The 26,935-nt window shown below is 36.7% G+C and overlaps 1 protein-coding gene across 1 annotated transcript; it reads left to right on the top strand.

Annotated features, from left to right (window-relative positions):
* The first annotated feature begins 478 nt into the window (after nt 1-478).
* Nucleotides 479-25,369, top strand: LOC106872294 (GDP-fucose transporter 1-like). Its single transcript, XM_089338271.1, has 4 exons — nt 479-623; nt 7,684-7,792; nt 10,951-11,010; nt 19,001-25,369. The coding sequence occupies exons 1-4, from the start codon at nt 486-488 to the stop codon at nt 19,531-19,533; spliced, it is 840 nt and encodes a 279-aa protein (XP_089194397.1). The 5' UTR covers nt 479-485; the 3' UTR covers nt 19,534-25,369.
* The last annotated feature ends 1,566 nt before the right edge of the window (nt 25,370-26,935 follow it).

Here is a 26,935-nt window from a genome sequence, read left to right as displayed (position 1 = left end):
TGGTAGGAATCCTTGAGGATACACTATCCTCATACACGCATGCATTATAAAATATGTGTTTTTGTTTGCATTAATGTATACATTCTGCATTTCAAAGAAAAGGCACTGGGCTACAAATGCTGATGCAGTTGATACAATTTGTTGGCATTCCTTGTCAACAAACTGCATCAACTGCACTTTCTAAGGTGAGTGTAAAACAAAATCCTTTGCTTGAAAAATGGATTGGGGATAGTGACAGGAAGGGCATCCAGTTGTGAAGCAATGCCTTAATAATATTTATTCATTAAGCCCATACTAACAGAGAATATGAGTGTAAAGCAAAACAAAATTGAATGTAAAACAAGTGTAAATTAACCAGCAATTTATTGCTGCCAGATTAATATCTTTTATTTTGTATCTCTTTTCTACCTTTTATTTTTTGTCTACTTCTCTCTTTTTCACTTTCATTATTTTGTACTTATATATATAGATATGTAAATATATGTATGTATCTTTTTTATTTTCAGACTCTACCATTGTCAATAATATTTGTTCTCATGATTTCATTTAACAATCTTTGTTTGAAGTACGTTGATGTTGCATTTTATTATATTGGCAGATCATTAACAACCATTTTTAATGTGGTAAGTTGTGGTTTGCTTTCTTTTTGTTTCTTTAATACTCTCTCTCTCCCCTCTCTCTCTCTCTCTCTCTCTCTCTCTCTCTCACTCTCACACACACACACACACACATACACAGCTATTTCTTTTTTTCTTTGACACCAAAAACGTGACACCAAACTGGTGTAAACAATGATTTTAAACAAAACTTATGGAGTGTGTTCAAAAATACATCTAATCTATTCTGCAGCAAATAATAATAATACTCAAGATAATGCCAAACTAAATGCCATTCTTTTACAAAGTTATGCCATACAATGTCATAAAACAATACATCTGATCAAGCCAATGAAGAAGCCTCTATATAATCACTTGATCTGCTAGAAATAACAAGTATCTCCCTTAAACCATATCCTACTGTCTTAAAAAACTAAAAGAAAGATTGGATAATATTATTCTGGATACATTATGCCTAAATAAAAGATGGGATGGTTATAAGTGAAACATCTTCAGTCATAGGTCTGCTTAATCCAGACTAATCCAGGATCCATAAATAATAATTAGAATCACTATTTTCACTCTACATTATATTTTACATACATAAAGTCACCAAAAGCAATGTAACTTGAACTGTTGGATATGGTAGCTAAATATCCTTAAATAACACCCTACTGTCATAAAAAAGGAACAACAAATTGAATCCTAGATAAACTATATCTAGAAAAAAAAGGCAAGGTGATTCTGATGATGTGCCTTTCAGCACATATTTACAAACTGCCATATGTTTATGACAGGATTTTAAATACTGACCATTTAGCAGAGCTGACTTGTATCAGATATGACATCTTTTACTGCTTGACAATTCATGTCCTACTCTGTTTATCCTACCTTATAACATTACCTGGCAGAACCTCTATGAAGTCATTCAATCTGCTTGAAATAGCAACTTAATCTCCCTCAAAACCACACACCACTGTTTTAATATAGGAAGGATACATGAGGTAATGAAGTCCTAGATCTTTCTTAAAAGATGGTATAGTAATGGTTCGACAGGGCCGTCCTTAGTCAAAATAACAACTACAACCCAACTGTTATATGGACTGTTAGATTTGTTTGTTGTTCGTCTGAAGTCCCATATTTCAATATAATTCGTCTGAGGTCCCTGTTTCGTTGGTGTTTTGAGTGACTGTCGAGGTTGAATGTTATTGGGATATATATGACGAGGACAACATTCTTGTTTCTTGATAACTAACAATTTGGTGAGTGAGTTCTTTGTTTATAGTTAATAAATAAATGTAATAACTAAATAGTACAACTCGTGTTTTCTCTGCGAGTCCCCGAGAGGAATACAACAGAGTTTAGTGGCATCGCCGATAGGATTACATGCATACTTTGCCGTAAAATTGTTCATCTTAATAACATGGCGGAAAAAACAGACAGTAGAGCTGATAAAGTTATTTAGGGAACAAATGGAACAGCAAATGCAGCAACATAAGAGAGATATGGACACTCTGTTAAAACTGTTTGGTGCCCGACAAGTTGAAGGCGATTCCAGTGGCTATTTTTCAGCTGCTTCGACGACAGTGTCGATTCCACCATTTGCTGCATTTGATTCAACGACAGAACTATGGCCTGATTACTGGTCAAGATTCCGCACGTTTGTGGCTGCTAATGCTGTACCTGAACAACGCATGGCACAAGTGTTCCTGACCAATCAGACCGCTACTATTTACAAGCAACTTGCTAATCTGGCTACTCAACAAAATCCGCCTAAAGATATCAACAACTTGACAATGGACGAAATCATTGACTTCATGAAGGAACAGTTCGACCCAAAACTTTTCATTGTGAGAGAGCATTTCAAGTTTTGGAGTGATATGCAACGGAAGCCAGGCGAAACTCTCCAGGAGCTGGCAGCACGTATACGTCAGGATGCGGCTACCTGTGATTTTCCATCGATTACCAACCCACAGGATGAAGCTCTGAGACAGAGACTCATATGTTCGGTCAACAATGAAGCGGTTCAGACACAGAACTAGATTTTGCCCATTCTGTCCAAGTTGCCATCGAGACTGAAGATGCAGCAAAGGTTGCAAAAGAAACTGTCTACGGTTCCAAAACCAAGCAAGTCTACAAGGTCCAACAAAACAAGAATAAGAGTCCTCAAAAGAACCATCAGCAGTCTTATTCCACAGACCAGGAGAAATGCTACCGATGTGGAAAGGCCCACAAAGCGACAGACTATCCTTTCAAAGAAACCAAATGTCATTTTTGTGACAAAAAGGAACATTTGCAAGCGGTGTGTAGAGAAAAACAACATCAGCAACGCAATGGCCACTCACAAACTCCCGTGAAAAGAATCACAAAAGCTGAGCTAATCAAGGCGATCCTAGGCAAAGTTTCCCAAGATACTCATAGTTTGATTGTGCCAATAACAATCCAAAACAGACTGTTCACAATGGAATTGGACACTGCCACTACAGGCAATTTTGTTTCCTTGTCAGTCTGGAAACAACTAGGAAAACCAAAGCTGCAAGATGTCAAGCATTGCTATGAATCTGCCAGCAAGCACGACCTGCCTGTTCTGGGAACTTTCATGGGCCAAACCAAGGATCCAACAACCGGTAAGCAGAATCTAATACCATACATCGTCACCAAGATCTCTGATCTTAATTTGCTGGGACGAAATGCTATCCAGACTCTGGGAATTTCCATGGACACTGCTCTAGGTTTGAAAAGCATAGACAGCCAAGCCAAGTGGGAAGGTGCAGAAGTGATATATCCAAAGACCTCAAGTGAGCCCTATGTTTCCCTGCAACAAGATTGTCACAACATGTGTGATGAATTCCCAGATCTTTTCAAGCAAGAATTGAGATGTCTCAAGAACTTTGAACTGGAAGTGAAATTCAAATGGGACGCTACACCAGTCTTTCACAAGGCACGCCCTGTCCCGTTTGCTCTTCGTGATGACCTGGCCAAAGGTTACGAAGAAGGCATCGCCAAGGGAATCTAAAAGCCAGTCCAGTTCAATGAATACGGAACGCCAGTAGTACCGATTCGTAAAGCACACGCTTCAAGCAACCTGAATCCCAAACTACGGATTTGTGGTTACTACTCTGTGGGAATTAATGACCAACTTGCAGATCACCGTCATCTAATGCCACTCCCTGTTGAACTGATGCAGAAACTCGGAGGTGGATTCGGATATACAAAGATTGACCTTGCTGATGCCTATAATCAGATCAAGCTGGCTCCAGAAAGTCAACACAGACTCGCACTCAGCACTCACCGTGGAGTACTCCTGCAGCAACGACTCCCTTTTGGAATCAAGTCAGCACCTGGTTACTTTCAGGAGATCATGGAAAACCTGACCCATGATCTACCTGGAGTGGCCGTCTTCCAGGACGACATGCTCGTCAGTGGGAAAGATGCAAACAGTCACCTAAACAACCTAAAGTGTCTGCTCACACGTCTAAGCGACAATGGACTCAGATGTCGCCATGAAAAGTGCCAGTTTGCACTATCCAGTGTAGAATATCTTGGACATATTTTGTCGGCTGAAGGGATCCAAGGTTGAAGCAGTCTTAGAGATGCCACCTCCAACGAACGACTCAAGCTTGAAATCTTTCCTGGGTTCAGTTCAGTTTTATGGAAAGTTTATCCCAAATCTGGCCAGTATAGCAGAGCCACTCTATTGCCTTACGAAAAAGTCAACTATTTGGAAGTGGGGAGATGAGGAACAGTCAGTTTTTGATCACTTGAAAAATGTACTTTCATCGAGTCAAGTTCTGATACACTTCGATCCAAACAAAACTTTGGGACTGGCTTGCGACGCATCAAACGTTGGTATTGGAGCAGTCCTGTTTCACTGCTATCCTGATGGAAGTGAGCGCCCAATATCTAATATGTCCAAGACTCTCACTTCTGCACAGCGTAACTACAGCCAAATTCAAAAGGAAGCTCTGGCTATCATATTTGGCTTGCAGAAGTTTTACCAGTATTTGTACAGTCGTAAATTCGTACTCGTGACTGACCACAAGCCACTGACATCACTATTCAGTCCGAGGAAAGGGACGCCACTTCTCGCTGCTAACAGACTAGCACGATGGGCTCTGTGGCTGAACCAGTTTGACTACACCATTGAATATCGGAAATCAGCAGATCATGGCAATGCTGATGCCCTCAGTCGCTTGCCATTCGGTGATGACAACGACTTTGACAGAAAGGAAAATGGTGAAGACATAGACATGGTGTGTGCCATCAAAGCTCTCAGTATTCAAGTCCAACCTGTGGATGCTAACGTCCTCCGTCAAGAGTCAGGGAAAGATCCAGTGATATCTACAGTGATGTGCTATGTCCGTGAAAGCTGGCCACCAAAGAACATGGAGATCAATGACAAAGTCAACAAGTTCTGGAAGTTATCAAACTCGCTCAGTATCTGCCATGGATGCCTTATACATGGATCTAGAGTTGTGATTCCACATAGCTTGCAGCCAAAGATCCTCAATATTCTGCATCTTGGACACTTTGGCATGGAACACATGAAACAACTAGCAAGAACTGCTGTTTATTGGCCTGGTATCGATGCTGCTATAGAGATAGCCAGTCGACGATGTGATTCGTAAATGAACATCAAAGGCAGCCATCTAAGCCTCCAGTTCACCCATGGATGTTACCAGAAAAGCCGTGGAGCCGCTTACACCTGGACCACGCAATAAATTTTATGGGTAGAGATTGGCTGGTGATCACAGATGCTTATTCCAAGTACCCATGCATTCATCCTACTTCCTCCACATCCTCCAAAGCCACTTTAAATCTGCTTGAGGAAGACTTTGCGCACTTCAGATTTCCTCACACACTGGTCACCGATAACGCACCAACTTTTACGTCTGAGGAGTTCCAGAGCTGGTGCAAAGAACGTGGGATCACACACCTGACAGGAGCACCTTACCACCCAGCTACCAACGGAGCAGTGGAACATTTGGTGCAGACCTTCGAACAAGCTCTGAGGAAGTCTTCTCTTCCGCCGACACGAGCACTTCAGGAGTTCTTGATGCAGTACCGGAGAACACCAACATCCTGTGGATTCTCTCCAAGTGAACTTTTGAATCACCGGCAGATACGAACAAGGATTGATTCACTGCTGCCATCGCCAGCACACATTGCTCAAGGCAAACATTCTAAGGAAGCATATAAGTCTCAGATGACTCTGGGCTCGGCTGATGTCGCTAAAGTTACCAGGCAGTACAAGGCCGGAGATTCTGTGTATGCACTATACTATGGATCTCGCCGAGACAAAGCTCCCTGATGGGTACCAGCAATCATTAAGAAATCATTGGGTACTCGCTGCTTTAACGTCAGAGTCATACCTCATGGCCCAATGTGGAGACGACACTGGGAACAGCTGCGACCGCGGACACAACTGAGGAAGACAATGAACCTGGTGATGCAGAAGACACTGTATTTGAATTTGCAACAGATCACCCGATGGAGACCTCAGAAACTGTGCCACTAACTCAAAGACAAACCTGACCCAAGACCATGTTACTCGCTCTGGAGTATGGACCAGACAACCCAAGACGGTCCAAGAGAACCCGTAAAACCCAAGAGAGACTTTGCTGTTGATACTTCTTGTGTAGCATCAATTTCAGTGGGGAGGTGTTATACGAACTGTTAGATTTGTTTGTTGTTCGTCTGAAGTCCCATATTTCAATATAGTTCGTCTGAGGTCCCTGTTTCGTTGGTGTTTTGAGTGACCGTCGAGGTTGAATGTTATTGGAGGACAACATTCTTGTTTCTTGATAACTAACAATTCGGTGAGTGAGTTCTTTGTTTATAGTTAATAAATAAATGTAATAACTAAATAGTACAACTCGTGTTTTCTGTGCAAGTCCCCGAGAGGAATACAGCACCAACAGAATCGGATCATATAACATTGGAGAAGATAATAGCATATATTCCATTTTATTTCTGTGGTGCTGAACAAATGAGAAAGATCCCTTTCTGAACACAAGACACTCATTGCTTGCAGCTTAGGTCATGTGAAAAATTATAGTTAGTGTCTGTTTTCTGCAACTGTGTTAACAAAAAACAAAAAAAAAAAACTTAATTATTGTCTGTACCTGTATTTGATACTCAAAACATATGCTACCTACAATCTCATACTTTATCTACTTGAATATTTTATTCAAAAAGGGAAGAAGGCAAGATGTTTCACCATCAAATTGAATTGTTATTTATTGTTAGTTGATATTCTATTTAACGCTAAGTTAATAGTTTAACATTTTAGTTTAAACCAAAACTTTGATAAGATTAGTGTTGCATTTATTTTCAATAATATTGTTTTGTTTAATGTTTCTTTTTGATTTATTGGTAAAATAAGTATTTTTATATAAATTCATTTATTGTTAGTTAATATTCTAATAAACGCTAAGTTAATAGTATAACGTTTAAATTTTCTTTTAAACTAAAGCTTTGATATGTTAAAAGTATAATGTTTAAATTTTAGTTTAAACTAAAGCTTCGATAAGAATATTTTTCATTTATTTATTGTAAAAATAAGTACTTTTACTTATTGATAAAATAAGTATTTTTATATAAATTCATTTGTTATTTATTGTTGGTTGATATATATTTTATTATTATTATTGTTGTATTTTGACCCGAAGATTAGCTATATTTTTGAATAGAATTGATTTTCAATTGATTTATTTTAATCGATTTGATTTGATTTGATTTTCTATTTGAAAATTTGGTTATGAAACATGTGTAGTCATTTTATTTTTTTAATAATTATTACTTTGTATTTTATTATAGTTCTTTTTAGTGTATTCACTTATTAAATTTTTTTCTGTATGTGACTGTGGATTCTCATGCAGGAGTTCAGGAACTGTGGTTCTTTTCTCTAAATTATATATTCATATATTATATACTGTGAAATTTAATTTAATTTTAAGTTTTGATAAATTAATTTACCTGTAAATTTGGATTTTTATCCCTAATATTATTATTATTATATATATATATATATATAAAATCTCACAATCTCTTTTTCTCCAAATTTTTCTCATCATTTTCATTTCAGGTATTTTCTTACATTATTTTGAAACAAGAAACATCAAAAGCAGCTCTAGTTTGCTGTGGAATTATTATTGGTGGTTTCCTATTAGGAGTGGACCAAGAAGGAGTATCAGGTAAAGTATCTTATACTGTTACAAATATTTTCCGGCATGAATTAAAATGAAATTAAGATAGACAATTCTTCTGTTGTAATTTTCAGTTGTCTTGGATGCTTCATAGGAATATGTTATCCTTTTATGTGCACCTTCTGTCCACTACTCAATTTAACTCCTACTTGTCTTGTTTGTGTGAGGGAGGGGGAACTACCCAGTACTTCTTAGGCTTCACAAGCATTTTAGCTACATATGATCTTCCTGAAGCTCAAGATTTTTTTTTTAATTTTCCTATAAAATTGCAAATTGGTAAGACTGAGATGGGTGGTTCATTCACTGAATCTGGTGGCCAAGCTAGCCAGTTTAACTACCTTCTCACCAGAAAACAAGATCCATAGTTACTCAAAAACGTGAAGAATGTATCTCTCAGCATAGGTTAGTCATTAGCAACTTCAAACTATAGGGTAGAAGGATTTCAAGAAGCTAGCATGCACTGCTGGATGTGCAATGTCAGTGTGCACAAATGACAGAGTGTGTGTGTCTTAAGAGAAAAATTGCATATAGGAGGTGTAGCAGTAGCTAGATAGTTGAATGATCTCCCTTGCAAGAATGATTATAGAGTAACCTCCCTTCCTAAGTTTCTCGAAGCATCTGTGTCATGAGACGTGATTCTTAATTATTCAAGAAGCTTGGTGTTTCTCTTGGAAGTTTCTAGAATGCCTAGTGTTCCATTAATAAAAATAACTTGCTAACCCTGCTCTTCACTTCTTAGTCGATTAGACTTAGAGCCATTCATGTCATTGCTATGTCCATCTATTTCTCTATGCCACATGACTTAAAGCCACCACTTAGCTGTTATTTATATTGGATCTTTTTTAAAACGGAGGCCACATTTTTCATTAATGTTTTACATAGTGTTTTTGGTACCGAAAGACTTTCAAACTTCGTATGCTTATCTATTTTGTGTTATAGAACAGAAAAATATTTTTGTATTCGAATTTATTTCATGTAAAAAATTGTCTTATTTCGATAATTTCAACCAATCACTGACAAGTATTCAGTTGTTTACATTTACTCCTTTGGCTGATTATTTGCTTTTTTCATTTTAAATTTGCTTTTTTCATTTTCATTTTTTTTTCTTCGTTTTATTTGCTTTTTTCTTTTTAAATTTGCTGTTTTACCCTAACCCTAACCCTATCACCGATAGAATTGTTTCAGAATCGTTTGTTTATGTAGTTGGCACTTAATGTATATCGGCTGAATGGACGTCAGTGATTGGTTGAAATTACAGAAATACGACAACTTTAACATGGAATAACTTAGGGATTTCTTTTTTTTTAAAGAAGTCTAAGAGAAAAAGATGTTTTATATGACACATTCTACCAGTGTTCCAAGTTTCAAAGTGTTTCATTAATGAAAAATGTGGACCCCGTTTTAAAAAAGATCCTTTATATTTCCTATCTCTGAACTTTCTTGCATAGATTACTTCATTCAACCAGATTCCACATTTTGATTATGTATCACATAAATAATCACCACAACAGAAATTGGTGACCAACTGACGTGTATCCCAAATTCTACCCTGGAGAGTATTTAGTTATATTCTACATATTTAGTTATATTCTAATACTTTCCATGTCACAGTTTTCTTCAACTGAATTATCTTCAACTTAAGTGACGATGATATTTGCTATGAATCCTCCTGGGATCTATTCAATTTGACGGCCAGATTTTTTAACTAAACATTTTGAAACTTCAGATACTGGTAGAATGTGTCACATTGAACAGAGTTTACTCTAAATGTTTTTTTTACAAAATTTTGTATCTTAGAAGTTATTTCATGTTAAAGTTGTCGTATTTGGGTAATTTTAACCAATCAGTGACGTGTATTCAGCCGAAGAAAATTACTGCTGCTGTTTGCAAACAACTTCCGGGTCCAGTACACACACACACACACACACACACACACACACACACATTAATAATAGGCAGAAGTTACAGAGTAACAATGGCCAAATTTGTGTTTGATAAGTGCCAATGATATATGTACATATATGCTGATGATAAATATGTGTAATGATGAATCCTCCTGGGATGATAAATATGTGTAAAACCATATCATCATGCAATCGAACCCATGAAAGAGCCTCTACCTGGTCGCTCAATACACTAAAAATAGCAGCCAAAGTATCCCCCTACCTAAATCACACGCCCATTGTACATAAGGTCCTAGATTATCCCTAAAAAGACAGTTTGCTGAAGGCTGGAATGTCTTTAATGATAAGTTTGCTGTATCAGGGTTGATTTGAGCTTAAATAACAACAAAATTATGGTAAATTTCTATATTAACACCCGCACGATTTTCACTAAGAAAAAGAAAACTTGGGTTTTTGCATGGAATCTTCATAATATGCTGCAAATCCCTTATTTTGGTTCGGAAAATGGGGGGGGGGGGGCTCCATCCCGGAATCATTGGAAATTTTTTTTTTCGTTGAATGAATTCCTGTGACCTCCTAATATGCTACAAAACCCTTTTTGGGGTCCGATTTCACCTGTGCGATTTTCACTAAGGACCATAATTTTGTTGTTATTTAGCCTCAAATCAACCTCTGATACAGCAAACCTATCATCAAAGACATTCCAGCCTTCAGCAAACCGTCTTTTTAGGGATAATCTCGGACATTACATACAATGGGTGTGTGATTTAGGTAGGGGGATACTTTGGCTGCTATTTTTAGCGTGTCGAGCGACCAGGTAGAGGCTCTTTCATTGGTTTGATTGTGTGATGAGATTTTTTTTACATGTATGTATGTATATATCATCGGCACTTATCAAACACCAATTTGGCTATTGTCATTCTGTAACTTCTGCCTATTATTAATGTATGTGTGTGTGTATGTATATATATATATAAAATGGATCTGGAAATTGCTGTTCGCAAACAGCAGCAGTAATTTTCTTCAGCTGAATACACGTCATTGATTGGTTAAAATTACCCAAATACAACCACTTTAACACGAAATAGCTTCTAAAATACGAAATTTTGTCAAAAACGTTAACAGTAAACCCTGTTAGTATCCAAAGTTTCAAAGTGTTTAATTAAAAACTCTGGCCGTCAAATTGAATAAATCATCCTGTATTACAGTTTTCACAGAAGGCAACCATTGAACTTTTTGCAGAAATATATGCGACCAACTTTAGAACCTTTTGCAGAAAAGAAAAATTTGCCAGCTGCCAAAGTAACGCTGTTTTTCTATGTTAAAGCTACCAAAGTAATGCCATGTTAACTAAGTTAAAAGTCTTAAATGTTTTTTAGCAGCAAAACTAGTAACATTTGTCAATTAATTCTGGTTTCCATGTTATAATATCATTATCTGGTATATTGCAAAACAATTTTCCGATCACAAAACTCCTTCTCAAGCCTGTTACAGCTGCTTTTTTGTTTTCAACATATGGACTGCAAGAACAATTTTGACGTACATTTATCAACTCTCACTACTACTCTTGAGCTATGATAACATCGTTTACATCACCTTTTGCCAGAAATAGCAGTCAAATCTTATACTCGTATTTGCTGAGTTAATTTCCTGCCAATAATTATTTCTAAGTAATTCAGTTTCTTGTAACTACGACAGTATGGCTATTTTCCAGTTCCTTTCGCTGCTTTCGACATCTATGACAAGTTTTCTTACCACCATGATCCACCCTCATACCAAGTTCGGTACTTTTGATCTGCTCTTCATGTCAAGTTTATAATTTCACCACCTATTTATTGCTTAATACTACTGTTGTGAATTTTTGACTGTTTCAAAAGTCATTTTCCCATTTCTCATGGCCAGAGAACAAGGAAACTTGAAACTTTTTCAACTGTACGGCAACTTTTCATCCCACATTCTTCGCCACAAAATCCGATCCAGAAATTCTAACTTCAATGTTTCTCGATGGTTCTGTACCTTACTTTTAAACTCGGTGCCCTGTCATGATTGCTGTTCGTTATCACCACCTTTTGGGATCACCATTTGCCAATCTTCACACAACATCGTATCCATTTTGCGACATTTTTTTAACTGGACGAACGCTCGACCATTGACAGTTTGAATAAACAGCATTTCTTCCTTCACAATACCAGCAGACCTTTTCTTTTTTCCTCCGTCAACAACGCCACTAAAATTTATTTCAACCAGTTTACATATGGAAGTTTCAAATCTTAGACTTGTTAATATTTCAACATCCTTTTTCATCACAAGTAGAGTAACCAGCTCATTTCAACATCCTGCTTTGTTCAGTGTATGGCTTACACCATTTTTACCACTGCAAGTCCAGCTTCTCATGATCATCTTCGCACCAGTTCAACTTTTACCACTGCAAGTTCATTACTAACTTTCAGCATTACAGCTTTTGCCATATTGTCGTTTTCTTCTTCCTATATGAAGTTGTGAGACTTAATTTCTTGGCAAACTAAACTTTTCCAGAAGAATTTTCCTGCATGTACTTTGACAATGCCTTGCACTACTGTTTTCACCTTCAGTATGTGTGCGCTATATACATATCATGTATATACATAACTTTCCGTATTTTTGCATCGTTGAATTCAATTTGTGTGGACTTTCTAAAAAAACTTGCATGACTTGAACTTGAACACTTGCACATAGACGGGAACTTTTCTTTAGCTTGCGCCTAGTTTGACATTTCTGTTACTTGCTTTTTCATGTATTTGTTCACTTTCCTTTGCATTTGCTTAGTTTTGTATATCACTTCATTTTTCATTTTTCAGGACATCTATTCACGTACATATTTTTTTACCAGCATTCTGTATATTTGTAAAATTGTCTCATGCTTGCATGCATTCACCCAATTATACACATGCCTTTTGGATTGCTTTCTCATGCTCATCGCGTGCCCTTGTAAGACACAACTCTATTAGACCCATGGATGGTCACGTTATAAATAGAAAGTTGCTAGCATGTCACTGTCGTTTTTTGCCACTCGTGTGCACATACACTATGCCTCAATCACGCTCTGACTGGCATTTTCTGCATTCTGTGCATGCAAAACGACTCAGCTATTCAGACTCACTTGAATAAATCCTGTTCTCTATGCATTTCCTTGGATTCTGTTTCCCAAGATGCACAATTTTCTCTACCTCTATATTGCATGCGCACACACATATGTTACAGAAGTTTCAACGTTGATTTTTCTCTTTGGACCTGAAATACTGCATTTATTGGAAAGACTTCCACCCGTCCCCCCACCCCCATTTTCTCCTAAATTTGTTTATTAAAAAAATTTTTTTTGCCAAAATCCCCCATTTTTGGATATGGAGGTTCCCGAAAATTGTCAAAAATCAGCATTGTTAAATCCCCCCCACCCCGCCAGTTCTTCAATTTTGACTTTTTTCCCTAACTCTAAAACCCTAATCCTAACCACAGAAATGTTATGAAATTTTTGTCTGAATCATAATGTCTGTATTTTTATGCATATTTAGGAAAAAAAGACATTTAAAAAGTTTTTTCAGAATAATAATCTCCATATTTTCCTGCATATTTTGAAAAAAAAATTTCTGAAAAAAGTAAAAAAATGAAGGAAGTGGGTGTGGGGTAATTAAAAAATGCTGATTTTTGTCAATTTTTTGGCAGATTTATTATTCCCTGTAGCTGAAAAGGGGGATTTGTGTTGAAAAAACAAAAATTTTTTTAAAGGGTGGTTTGGTGCGGACAGGCGGAAGTCTTGCCCATTTATTCCATTCTGTTTTCATCAGTTTTTGACATTTTATGATATATACAATTTTGTTATTTTCATTATTGTATACCGTTACCTCTGCCTAGTGGGTGTGTAGCAGTAGTTAGATTGTTGAATGATCTCCCTTGCAAGAAAGATTATAGAGTAACCTCCCTTTCTAAGATTCTTGAAGCATCTGTATCATGAGACGTAATTCTTAATTATTCAAGAAGCTTAGTGTTTCCCTTGGAAGTTTCTAGACTGTCTAGCATTCCATTATTCGATTAGACTTAGAGCCATTCATGTCATTGCTATGTCCATCCATTTCTCTACGCCACATGACTGAAAGCCACCACTTAGCTGTTATTTCTATATTTGCTATTTCTGAACTTTCTTCATTCAACTAGATTCTACATTTTGATTATGTATCACATAAATAATCACAACAGAGGCATCAGATGTAGTGTGTAAGAGAGAAAACTGCTGGTATGGCCAATGATGCCTATCGATGAGGACAGTTGTATAAAAAATTGCCGGCCTTTAACTGGGTGGGGGGGGGGGATGTGGGATGAGGTGGTGAGATATGATCTTCGGATGTTGAGTCATATGGAAGTAATGGCAAGTGACTGAGACTGTTGGTGATCTGCTGTGCTTGAGAAGACACATCAAAGCTTAATGAAATCAGTCATGGTTAGTGCTGGTGACATATAAAAGTCACCCATGCTGGTGAGACATAAAAGGTACACATACTGGCGATACATAAATGGCACCCATGCCAGTGACATGCTACAGGCACCCTGTACACTATGGAGTGGTTGGCATTAGGAAGGGCATCTAGCTGTAGAAGCCATGCCAAAACAGACTGGGATCTGGTGCAGCTCTCCAGCTTACCAGTTCAAGTCAAACCGTCTAACAGCATGGAAAATGGATGCTAAATGATGATGATGTTATGAGCATATAAATTGTCTTTATTGTTTTATGATTTCCATTTCTTCCCTGGAAGTTGACTAGGCTGAAGGTCAGTTGTTAATACTTTGTTGCATGTGTCAAAGACATTTAGTTATACTAAGATAAACATGGGTGGCTTTTGTTTTGACCTTCATCAGCATTATCAGTATTTGTCCTTCTTCATTTACCACTGTCCTTTTTCTATTTTTACCCAAATTATGTTACTCCACAAGGCAGCAAACTGGCAAAATCATTAGCACACCAGGCAAAATGTTTAGTGGTATTCGTCTGTCTTTATATTCTGAGTTCAAATTCCACTAAGGTCAATTTTTCCTTTCAGGTTTGACAAAATAAGTACCAGTTGAGTATTGGGGTTGGCATAATTTACTAGCTTCCATCCCTGAAATTGCTGACCTTGTGCCAAAATTTGAAGCCAGTTATATTACTCCTACTAACAACACATTTCATGGATCACTATTTATCAAGCTCCTCAGACTTATGTCCCTTTTTGAGAGTTAGCTGATGACCATTTTCTGTACATTTTTGCCTCGCTTTACATTGAGCTTTCAACTTCTGATTGTGTTGTGGAGGCACTGTCATAACGCAAACAGTGTTTTGGGCATTTTTAGATCTGGCTGAGCCCATTTCTCTCCAGGTCTGAACACAGCCATATTCTCCCAAGAATGACAGATAGAGAGAGAAGAGAAAGAAAAGAATTGACACTTTGGTAGAGGAATTGTACTTTATTTATTAACCCTGAAAGGAGGAAAAGCAAAATTGACCTTGAACTCAAAAGTACAGCCAGTCAGTTTGCAAGACTATCACTCAACCAAGTCATCACCTTATCTCTTTGGCTATATATATATATATATATATATATATATATATATATGATGAAAAAGAGGAGGGTATAGCAACATACAACATGTAGGACAACTGGTGGTTCCTACAGGACAACCTGCTGAAAGCTACTGACCAAATTTGTGAATGGTGCAATGTCCCTTCTGGACCTAAGGTGACATGGTGGTGGAACAATGTAGCTGACAGGGCCATTAGAGAAAAGAAACAGGACTGGCAGAATGATGGTAGTAGATACCCAGAAGGTAAGCTAGGAGGCAGGTATACTTAGCCAGGGAAGAAGCAGAAAAGAAGTTTGCCAATGTTCTGCAAATGCAAGACTTGAAGTGTTTTGAATTGCGAGACAATGTGTGAGAGAAAATCGTGATGTCATAGGAGAGAAATGTGTCCACATGGATGATGGTTTCTACAAAGAAAGGGGGCTTGGAAATGCCATTATGAAAGGCTGCTAAGTGTGGGGAATGAATGGGAGAAGGAGTCTGCCTAATGTTGACCCAACTGAGGGACTAGCTATCCAAATTGACAGTAATTTGGTAGATAAAACAATTAAGGATATGAAAACAGGGAAAGCTCCTATCCCATCAGGTATCACTACTGAGATGCTTAAAATATCTGGCAGAGTAGGATATAGCTTAGTCACCTATATAGTTAATCAGTTTGTCCACAAGGGAGTCATACCCAACAATTGGTGTAGTAGCATTATAGTCAACTGCTACAAAAGCAAAAGTGACACTAGACAGAAACATTACAGAAGTATCCAATTGTTGGATCAGGTTATGAAAGTTATGGAGAAGGTTATAGCCCAATTAATTATGAAGAGAGTTAGTGCAGATGAGATGCAGTTCAGATTTGTGCCAGGCAGGTGCACGACTAATGCTATATTCCTGGTTAGGCAACTTCAGGAGAAATATCTAGCCAAAAATAAACCCCTGTACTTGGCTTTTGTCAACATGGAGAAAGCCTTTGATAGAGTCCCCCACTCCCTTATCTGGTGGTCAATGCGGAAGCTAGAGATAGATGAGTGGTTGGTGAGAGCTGTACAAGCCATGTACAGGGATGCTGTCAGTAAGGTAAAGGTCAGCAATGAGTAAAGCGATAAATTTAGGGTCAGTCCTCAGCCCCCTCCTATCCATCATAGCTATTCAGGTAGTAACAGAGGAACTTAAGACAGGCTGCCCCTGGGAGTCCTCTATGCTGAATCACTACCAGAATAGCTTGTTCTTGTAGCTGAACTAGAGAAGAAATTTCAGACATAGAAGCAGGGTCTAGAATCAAAAGGGCCTTAGAGTTAATCTAGCAAATACCAAAGTCTTAGTAAGTAGGAGAGCAGACAAATCACAAATGCCTTCAGGCAGATGGTCCTGCTTGATCAGTAGTAAAGGTATAGGTAGAGACTCCATAAAATGTACATGGTGGAAGCTATGGACACATAAGATGTGTAGCAATATCAGAGAAAGTTTAACAGAGAAAATAGTTTTTGTGTGGAAATTGCACATGTACAATTAACACTAAGAATGTACAGAAAATAGACTCCATCAAATGCCAGGGGGAAAACTAGAAGTATTTAAGAGCTTCCATTACCTAGGTGACCAAGTCAGTAGTTGGTGTGTATGCTCTGAGAACTGCTAGAATAAGAATAGACTGGACAAAGTTCAGAGAGCTCCTACTTCTGCTGCTAACAAAGGGCCTCTCTATTAGAGTGAAAGGCAGATTGTATGATGCCTGTGTGTGAACAGCCATGCTACATGGCATTGAAGCCAAGTGAGATTGTAGTTGTGGCTGAAGCCAGTGTCACATAACTGGCACATAAAGGCACCCTTTGAACATTGAGTGATATGCTGTGCTAGAGAAGACCTGTCAAGCCAAGTGAAATCATAGTTGTGGTTGATGCCAGTGCTGTGTGACTGGTACTTGTGCCTGTGGAACATAAAAAGCACCGTTTGAATGTTAAGCCTTACAGTGGCAGTGACAGGTGATTGAGATCTTTGGTGATATGCCATGCTTCAGAAGACTGATCAAGCCAAGTGAGATCATAGATATGGCTGATGATGGCACATAAAAAGCAGCCACTACACTCTTGGAGTGATTGGCATTAGGAAGGGCATCCATCTGTAGAAACAAGGTCAAATCAGATTGGAACCTGGTGCAGCTTCTAAGTCAAACCATCTAACCTGTACCAACATGGAAAACGGACATTAAATGATGATGATGATGATATAGTTCAATGCAGGTTAGTCATTAGCATTAATGACTGCTTCTCAGTGGAATCAAGGCAGAAATCTCTACATTGCAAATAGTGACAAAATGATTATGTGGCTAAGGTATTGGATTAGCAGTTTAAAGAACTTTTGTTTAAATTGACTACAAGGTTTTTTTTTTATATAATTAGTGCAATATACAGAATTCTGTATACATCAATTTGCTGAGCTGTTGGCAGCATCCTATATAGTTTTCAAGATGTTCATCCATTTGTTTTATCTTTATTTTTTATTATGCATGGTGGGAACAAAGAATTCATTGGTTACAAGTTTCCAAGAAACTTGTCACTGTTTCACTGCAATTGTAATGTGTTTTTGTTTGAATGAGTTTTCTCACCAGTGTATACATTCTATACTGTGATATTTTATTCAGGGGCCCATAGCTTTTTAATATTCTCCCAAAGAGCCCGAAGAACCTGCACAAAGTAGATGTAGGAGTTTTTAAATCAAAGCTGGACCTCTTCCTGTCGAGAGTCCCAGATTAACCTACCTCACGGCAAGAGGTGCAAATGAGGGTAGCTACATCAAACTCCATTCTTCACCAAGCGCCACATATTGGAGGAGGCTCTCAGTAATAACAGTGTAGCAAAACGGCAGTGCATCAGTATGGCTGCAGCTCTGAGCTGAAACAACAGGAAAAAAAAAAAATACTCTCTCTCACTCACTCACTCGCACACACACACACACACACACACACACACACACACACACACACACACACACACACACACACACACACACACACACATTCATATCCACTAAGAACCACATAGTTGCAAAATAAACTTCTCAACTATATATTCTATAAAAATACAAATTTAGCTTGGATCCTTGAAATTCTTTGGAAACTTAAGGGTCAATTTTCTATATCAATAGCCAATTCCAGAATAAAAACTGCTGCATTTAGAATAATTTTTTTTCATTTATCATTTAATCAAGGGAAATGAGGATAGTACATGCAATGTTTTGGGTCTTCTCAAACTAAAGGATTTTGTAGTGTGTCACTGATGCAGTTAACTTAAATCATAGTTGAAATGCCTGAAGATCAGAAGTTATAGGAATTGATTTTATTATATTATCTTTAAACTTTTCATCTTTCTGTGATATAACTCTCTTGATTCAAAACAAACCTGTTTATATAGTGTCCGTATTTAAATATTTAAATCAATATTTAAATCTTCCTGTCATAATTTTATGTGAGAACCTTTTATGTCTCTTTATACCAGTGAACAATGAGCAAATAAAGGACTTTCTATTTAGTTGCTTAAACTCGATCATAGTATCGGAGACTGAATTGATTATGTTTAATAAGAAAACTTCATTTTGTTTTGCTTTATGACATAACTATTGTACTGCAAACATTGAACAATGTGTTTTAGACTCTTCAAAAAAAAAATAAATTATCAAATATGTCTCTATATTTTCTTTTCTTTTTTTCTTTTTATAGGTTCATTAAGTCTTACTGGAGTGATATTTGGTGTACTTGCTAGTGCCAGTGTGGCTCTGAATGCCATCTATACAAAGAAGATTCTTCCTATGGTTGACCATAATATATGGCGACTTACCTTGTACAACAATGTCAATGCAACAATCCTCTTTCTCCCTTTAATCCTCTTTAATGGTGAACTACCCACCATAATCAGTTTCCCCTATATTAGGAGCCTACATTTCTGGAATATAATGAATATCAGTGGCATCCTTGGCTTTGCCATTGGTTATGCAACTGGTCTTCAGATTCAACTTACATCACCTCTCACACACAACATCTCTGGTACTGCCAAAGCCTGTGCTCAAACTGTTGTTGCAGCAATCTACTATTCTGATAGACGGTCATTACTGTGGTGGGTAAGTAATGTAACAGTGTTGCTTGGGTCTGGTGGCTATACAGAGGTGAAGCGAAGAGAAATGAAAATTGCCCACAAAGAAGAGACACAGGTTTTGACTGAGGAAAAAGGTCCCCGAGAAATAACTGTTAAATAATTTACCAGGAATTTTATTTATTATTGGATTTTTTCTTTTAATTGTAACTTGATAATGTGATGATTGGTCAAATGGTTTAATGGCCAAATTCATTAAAAGGTAAAAAAAAACACTAACGAGTGATCATCTGCTGGAAAGTTTTAGATAAAAGACCATAGGAAATGGGAAACAAATTTTTTTTTTAAATATGGAATTTTTTTTTTAAAAAAAAGAGGAGAAACAAATTCATGGGGAAATGTTTCTTTAATTGTAGTATATTTACCTCTGACTTTATGTGTGGGAATACATGTGTATGTATGAAATGTTATTATGTAGGAAATGGATTATATTTTGTTGATATCAGTTTTATAGTGGTAAAAATTAAGTAAATGATCTGTATAAAATTTTGTATTGTTTCTTTCTGCAATCAATGAATTAACTCCCTTACTTCACCTAACCAACTAATAAATCGCGCACGTATGCGCACGCACACACATATTATTCATCTCAGGGTAGTTTTGTGGGAATGCAATGCTGAATGAAATATTCATCAATACTTAACTTTATTTTTCTATATTGAGTGTTAGGTTTACTTTGCCTCTAGCTTCAATTAAATAAATAGCACCATTCTGTTGATATACTTGAATTGGCTCAATGTATGATCTATCTCCCTTCATCTTCAGAAATTGTCCTTTTGATTAACGAGTACTTTATGTAATTTTACTGCTGAGCACTGTTGTGCTGGAAGAGATGTAAATGTAAATAATTCCTTATTGTGACCGGTTTCCATCTCCTGGCTGATACCATTATGCATCACTTATGTTGCCAATGCCTTCTGGGAAATAAATGAATACACAACCATCCATCATCTCATTACCTTTTTTTTATGAAATTAATAGTGCATTGGATTAAACAATTGATAGCATTCAGTTTTGGCTTCTGTATTTTGAGTTCAAGTTCAGATGGTATTGGTTTCACATTTCATCCTTCCAAGACTGACTAACTAGTTAAATACATATTTCAAACCTTCTGACATATGAAAAAGAGCCCAATATACTGTCTATTGACTCATTCAAGTTCAGTTGCTTGACTTTTCTTCATTAGTGGTCACTATCAATGTGGTGGTTGCACCCTAGTTAACTTCTCAACAGATGGAAATAGAAGTTAAATTCATGACTTTCACAAATGCTTTAATCATGAAGTGAATTGATGTTGACCAAGAATTAGGACTGGTTTGACAATTTAAATCACTGAAAGCTTAATTCTTCCTCTACAACTAGTTGACAGTGTGTTGAATGTTCTTCAATAGCTGCAGCAAACCACATCAACAGGATGACATTTTGAGGAGGAAGAGGTGTATGTATTTATTACTGCAGGACCTGGGTTTGGACACAGTATGGTAATCAGAAGAGAAGAGATGAATGAGTTGGCAGGAGATCAGCCAATTCTGAGAAAGAAATGAAAAAATGATGAAATTTGTATTTGTTTCATAGTTAGTTCAGTAACTTTATTATTTTGTTGGGGAACCACTGAAGCTTCAGTCTTTCTGAAATGAGTCAGTGGTTTCTTCTCCAGATCAACAGGAAAACTTGATCTCAGAACTTACCTATCAACACTGATCAGTGACACATTAACACTGATACATATAGTGATGAACTACACCACTCTGCATTAGTTACTTATTTAGACATTCAAAGGATGAACCCTTTTGGTTAATAAATGATGCTAATAGGCTCCAACAGAAGAATACTCTTTGTAGTCACCCAACTTGTTAGAAATAGTTGTCAAAATTCCCTTAAATATCATTCTATCATCTTAAAAAGGACCAGCTAAATAATGTGGTCCTGGGTTCCCTGTATACAGGTAAAAGACAGGATGGTCACATTAGGAATACCTTTGATCATAGGTCAGAAGGTAGAATTAGCTGCTAAATCTTGTTCAAATCATATACCTTACTCTCTTAAATAAAGGAGGACACCTTAAACAATGTAATCAATGATATATCAAGAGACAAAATGGTAATGGCTGGAAAGCCTTTGTTAAGGTCTGTTTGATCAGGGCTAAACAACATCTCTCCTGACCATAGCTACTGGAAGAGTTGAATGCAGCACTATAAGATGATAAACTTCTCAATTTTATAGTGCTATTGCTACTAATAATAATTACTTTTCTGTATTTTGTGGTACCCACTTATGAGTAAGTGGACTGAGTTATTTCAGAGTTAAATATATTGTCCACATCCACAGCATGTCTGTCTGGTAAACGAATTGAGTGTATCTACTCTCACTATCTAGAATTGGTGACAAATAAAATGAACAAATTAATGATTTTTTAATCGAGATAGGCTTGGTAGGTAGTTGTATTGAACAGAGATAGTGAAATTTTCCTTCAGCTATTGCTGATATAATTACCAAAACTATATTTTCTTTGTCTCTTATCATCTCTAAGTCTTGCCCACTGAACTGAATATACTTTACTCTTTTATTTGTTTCAGTCATTTGACTGCAGCCATGCTGGAGCACCGCCTTTAGTCAAACAAATCGACTCCAGAACTTGTACCTTTGTTTGAAATCAATATTTTCTGTGCTGGACCTATGTCCAATATAGATAGGAAAGAATTTTATATATACATAGGGCTGGCCTTAGGTGCAGGGCCCAACTGGGTGAGGTGAGGGGTGAATTTCCAAGGGTCTACACCCCCCCACTCCGATTTCTGTTGAAAAAATTATTTGCAGCATATTAGATTAGATTAGTTGATAGCATAAGAAAAAAAAACAAGGAAAAACATTATTTCCCACCAAAATCGAGTTGGGTATTAAACTGTAAATTTACCAAAAACTTTCACCATCAGCGAAACTACATCTAAACTATGCTTTTTAAGAAACTTTTATCTGTTGCATGATGTTATACTAAAAGAGATATACATAAAAAGCAAATTGATAATTAGAATGTTTTGGAAGCTGGTTATATACTTACCTTATATTTTTTTCTATAACCTCAGTTGTTGTCCTGTCTGTGTGACAAGAAGCCTGTTTCTTAGCTTAGTAATTACTAATAGCAGTAGCACTATAAGCACCACTGTGTGGCACCAAATGTCTCCTACTATAGCCTCCCCCCTCCGTGTGTGTGTGGTTGTGTGTTTGTGCGTGTCCAAAAACCTGAATGGGTGTCATTGCAAAGAGATTTTTGTCTTTTGAACAAGGGGAGAAATTTTATTTCACCTCTCCCATCTCTCTCACTGTACACACGCATGTGTGTATGTATACAATTCAACACACACTAAAAAATACATATACGTACAATCATACACATACTAGCAAAAACATACATATGCATACATTCACACAATACAAAGATCTCAACCAAACCACTATGAAAATTAATTGAACTTTTAACCTTTGTTTAATCATGTCTCTTTTATCATTTTTGCTTTATTTAATACACACACGCACACACAAAATACACTTCATTGAAATAAAAGTGTTTCCCCAAAATTAAACATATACAAAGTATATTTATAGCAATTCACGTACAAACATTCGCACACACATATATATACAATTCACCATACACTTAAACAACTACATACATTCTCTCTCGCATACAAATATTTTGCCCAAACATGCCCATAAACACTCCCAAACGTTCACATACATACATGCATACATACAATTAACCCTTACACTAAAAATACAAGCAAGGCTGATCCAAGCAATTTCAGATGAATGGGTTTATCTTTTGGCATCTTGTGCCGCTAAAGTCTGCTTTTTTTTAAGGAGCATTTTTATGTAGATTTTTTAAAAACTTCAGGGAGACCGCTTTCCTAAAATTTCAAAATTTCATAGTAGAGGATGTGGCCTCCTTGAGCACGGGGCCCGATTGGGAGCAATCAGTTGAATTTGTTTAAGGCTGGCCTTGTGTGTGTATATATATATATATGTGTGTGTGTGTGTGTGTGTGTCTGTGTGTCTATATATATATATATATATATATATATATATATATATATATATACATATTTTATTCTTTTCAGTCATTTGACTGTGGCCATGCTGGAGCAGCACCTTTAGTCGAACAAATCGACTCCAGGACTTATTCTTTGTAAGCCTAGTACTTATTCTATCGGTCTCTTTTGCTGACCCGCTCAGTAAACACACCAACATCGATTGTCAAGCGATGGTGTGGGGGACAAACGTTTTAAGCTGGTTCCCATACATTTCCCTGAGGAGAAGTTTACATTTTTAACATCGCCGATTCCTATGGATCACATAAATTGTAATTCTTCGAAACATATGTCGGAAATTAAACTATGCAGTTAAAATATGCGTTTTACTCCATTCAATAAATTTATATATATATATATATATATATATATATATACGACAAGCTTCTTTCAGTTTCTGTCTACCAAATCCACTCACAAGGCTTTGGTCTGCCCGAGGCTATATTAAAAGACACTTGTCCAAGGTACCATGTAGTGGGACTGAATCTGGAACTATGTGGTTGGTAAGCGACCTACTTACCACACAGCCACTCCTGCGCCTATATATATATATATATGTGTGTGTGTATGTATATATATATATATATATATATATATATATATATATATATATATATATGTATACTCTTTTTTTTTTTACTTGTTTCAGTCATTTGACTGCGACCATGCCGGAGCACCGCCTATAGTCAAACAAATCAACCCCAGGACTTATTCATTGTAAGCTTAGTACTTATTCTATTGGTCTCTTTTGCCGAACCACTAAGTTACGGGTACATAAACACACCAGCATCGGTTGTCAAGCGATGTTGGGGGGACAAACAAAGATACACAAACATATACACATGCATACATATACATATATACATATATATATATATATGTATATATATGACAGGCTTCTTGCAGTTTCCGTCTACCACATTCGCTCACAAGGCTTTGGTCGGCCCAAGGCTATAGTAGAAGACACTTGCCCAAGGTGCCATGCAGTGGGACTGAACTCGGGACCACATGGTTTCATTTCCTTTCCACTAAAGAAGGAGCTGGGTGAGCAAGAGAGCTTGTCACATTTTTAATTCATTGAATAATTTCCACCAAATAAGATAGTCTTCAGCAGATAACTTTTTGTTTTTTCTTCAGTCTGTTGATCTTTACTTTTGAATATGCTGTTAAAAAATGAAATATCTGCTGTGGTATGTTATTCTTTCTTGTGTGTGTTTTATTTATTTTATATCAGTATTCTTGCAGTGGAAAATGGGGATATAGTATGGAAGAAATGGAATAAAGAAGAAATTAACCCATTTATAATTTTCATTTTTTAAACACTTCTTTAAATACATATATTCTCATTCTTGCACTCACATACACCATTCCAACTGCTGGCTTGAATTAGATCTTCTAGTAAACATTTTTATAAGTTATATGTTTGTGTGTGTATGGAGAGAGATGTGTGAATGTGTATGTATATAACACATGCACTTATGCTGAGCCTATGCAAGAATTTTCATTTAAATGTCCACTGCATATTTCCAAAAAATAATAGTTCGGAATTTATGATTATACCTCTTTCCTCTCCTTCACACATCACCACTGCCACCTTCACCTCCTTCAATTTTTTTTTCTGCCAGGAGTGGAGGGGTACCATTTTACTCTCCTGAAGAAGGAAAAAAAATTCATTTTCAAATGTCCTCATAGATTTGGGTTTAAAATTTTTCATTTTATTTGTTATGAATATAAAGAATTCAAAATGGAATTTTTTTCATATGATATTTTTTAAATAAAGATTCTTTCTGGGGATAACTTAAATTTATGAATTGTTCTTAAATTTGAGAAATGAATAAATAAATATTTTTCAAATGCTTGCTATTTCACTTCTGTATTGTGTGTATCTGTGTATGTAGTGAAAGTTACTCCTTGGGCTGGTTGACCAAACACATGTGAGCTACATAGAAACTGCGCAGAGATCTTATTTATTTTTTAAGGGCATGCCAATGTTTTGTTCAGGAAGTTTCAAATTGTGACGGGTTTGGGAAAGAGTCACAAGAACAAGCAACCAAAACAACCTGTCCAGTATTCATTGTTGTTACTCATGCACTGATTGAATAGCTATGACCATCTCATTTTCTCCTAAACAGTGCACCTTTTTAAGACTATAAAGTATGATTTAATGGAAATTTAGCTGCCTTTACTTGCGTGTTGAGTAATCACACAAAAGCTCTTGTCTCTAATAATAGAGATGGTATTCAGTTATATGAAGTCCCACCCATTTGGAGCAAAACAATAATATTAATGACTGTGTCAACTGAAACATCAACAGAGCTAGCATTGAGCATGCTAGTGCCTTTAAGAGTTGATAATCAAGGTTTATTATTATTGCTTGTGTTGGAGATTGAGTCAACTCCCAAAGGTTTTGCTAAATTTTGTTGGAATAATTTGTTTATTGTTAAAATTTTTTTTTTGTTGAATTGTTAAATAAGAATTTTTGCTTCACTGAGTGAAGACAGGGAGTGTCAAATTGTGCTGTAAAGGGCACACTTTTTATAATATCTGTTTTTATCCTTCTTTCCTCTCATTGGAATTGTGTCATTGTTAATGCCCACAAACAGCTTGAATGAGGAGGTAGTAGGAATACATACTACTACTAGCTTCATGAGAGCAAACTCTCAAGAATCATGACAGCAATAGTTAGGGCAACATTTTTAACAGTGTCACCAACAACAACAGCACCACTGAGAGCAGCAGCTACAACAACATTTGCAAAAGCAATATAAACAGCATTCTGCTCATGGAAGAGGAGGAAAAAATTTCATCAATTTCATTTCAAAGTTCAACTGATATAATAGCAAATGAGAGTAACTGTAAAAGCAGCAGCATTAGTAAAAGTAAACACAGCAGCAGCAATAATAACAAAGGCAATGGTGACAGCAACAGCAGCAGTGGGAGCAGTAGTAAAAATAGCAACAGTGGCAACAGCAGCAATGTCAAAATTGGCTGAAAGAACAATGATGAGGGCAGTGGAAGTGACAGCAGCTGTGGTGGGAGCAACAGTAGCAACAGCAACAAGGTTTCTTTTATTGAAGTGGTTGCCATAAAAGAACTTTATACTCTATCCTTGGGTGATAAGCATTCAAAATTAGTGGATGCCACTAGAGTTAGGAAAATTGAAGGGAGAACAGCCAATCACCCTCTCCCCTTCTGAAGCTCTAGCTACAACTGTTGCAAAAACTGATATTTAGATGCGTTAGTGTAAAAACTTTTCAACTGGAGATGACTATGAATGCTCAAATAGAAATGCACCCTCACAATGTATGGCAGGACACCAACCATATATTTAGGCAAAGTAGTTTGACAGGGGTAAGGCCATATGTAAGATCAGAGTCCTTGCATTACTACACTCAGTAGTTGCCTGCCACAATGAGGACT

The sequence above is a fragment of the Octopus bimaculoides genome, chromosome 20 (assembly GCF_046866305.1).
Source record: "Octopus bimaculoides isolate indiv1 chromosome 20, ASM4686630v1, whole genome shotgun sequence".
NCBI lineage: Eukaryota > Metazoa > Mollusca > Cephalopoda > Octopoda > Octopodidae > Octopus > Octopus bimaculoides.
This window is presented reverse-complemented; position numbering and strand designations above follow the sequence as displayed.

Bases quoted from the DNA above. Each gene is read 5' to 3' on its own strand.
- LOC106872294 (XM_089338271.1), top strand. From the start codon at position 486: ATGTATCTTTTTTATTTTCAGACTCTACCATTGTCAATAATATTTGTT. The intron at 7,793-10,950 runs GTAAAGTATCTT...AACTTTTTGCAG, and splicing joins GGACCAAGAAGGAGTATCAG to AAATATATGCGACCAACTTT. The intron at 11,011-19,000 runs GTAACGCTGTTT...TTCTTTTTATAG, and splicing joins AAAATTTGCCAGCTGCCAAA to GTTCATTAAGTCTTACTGGA.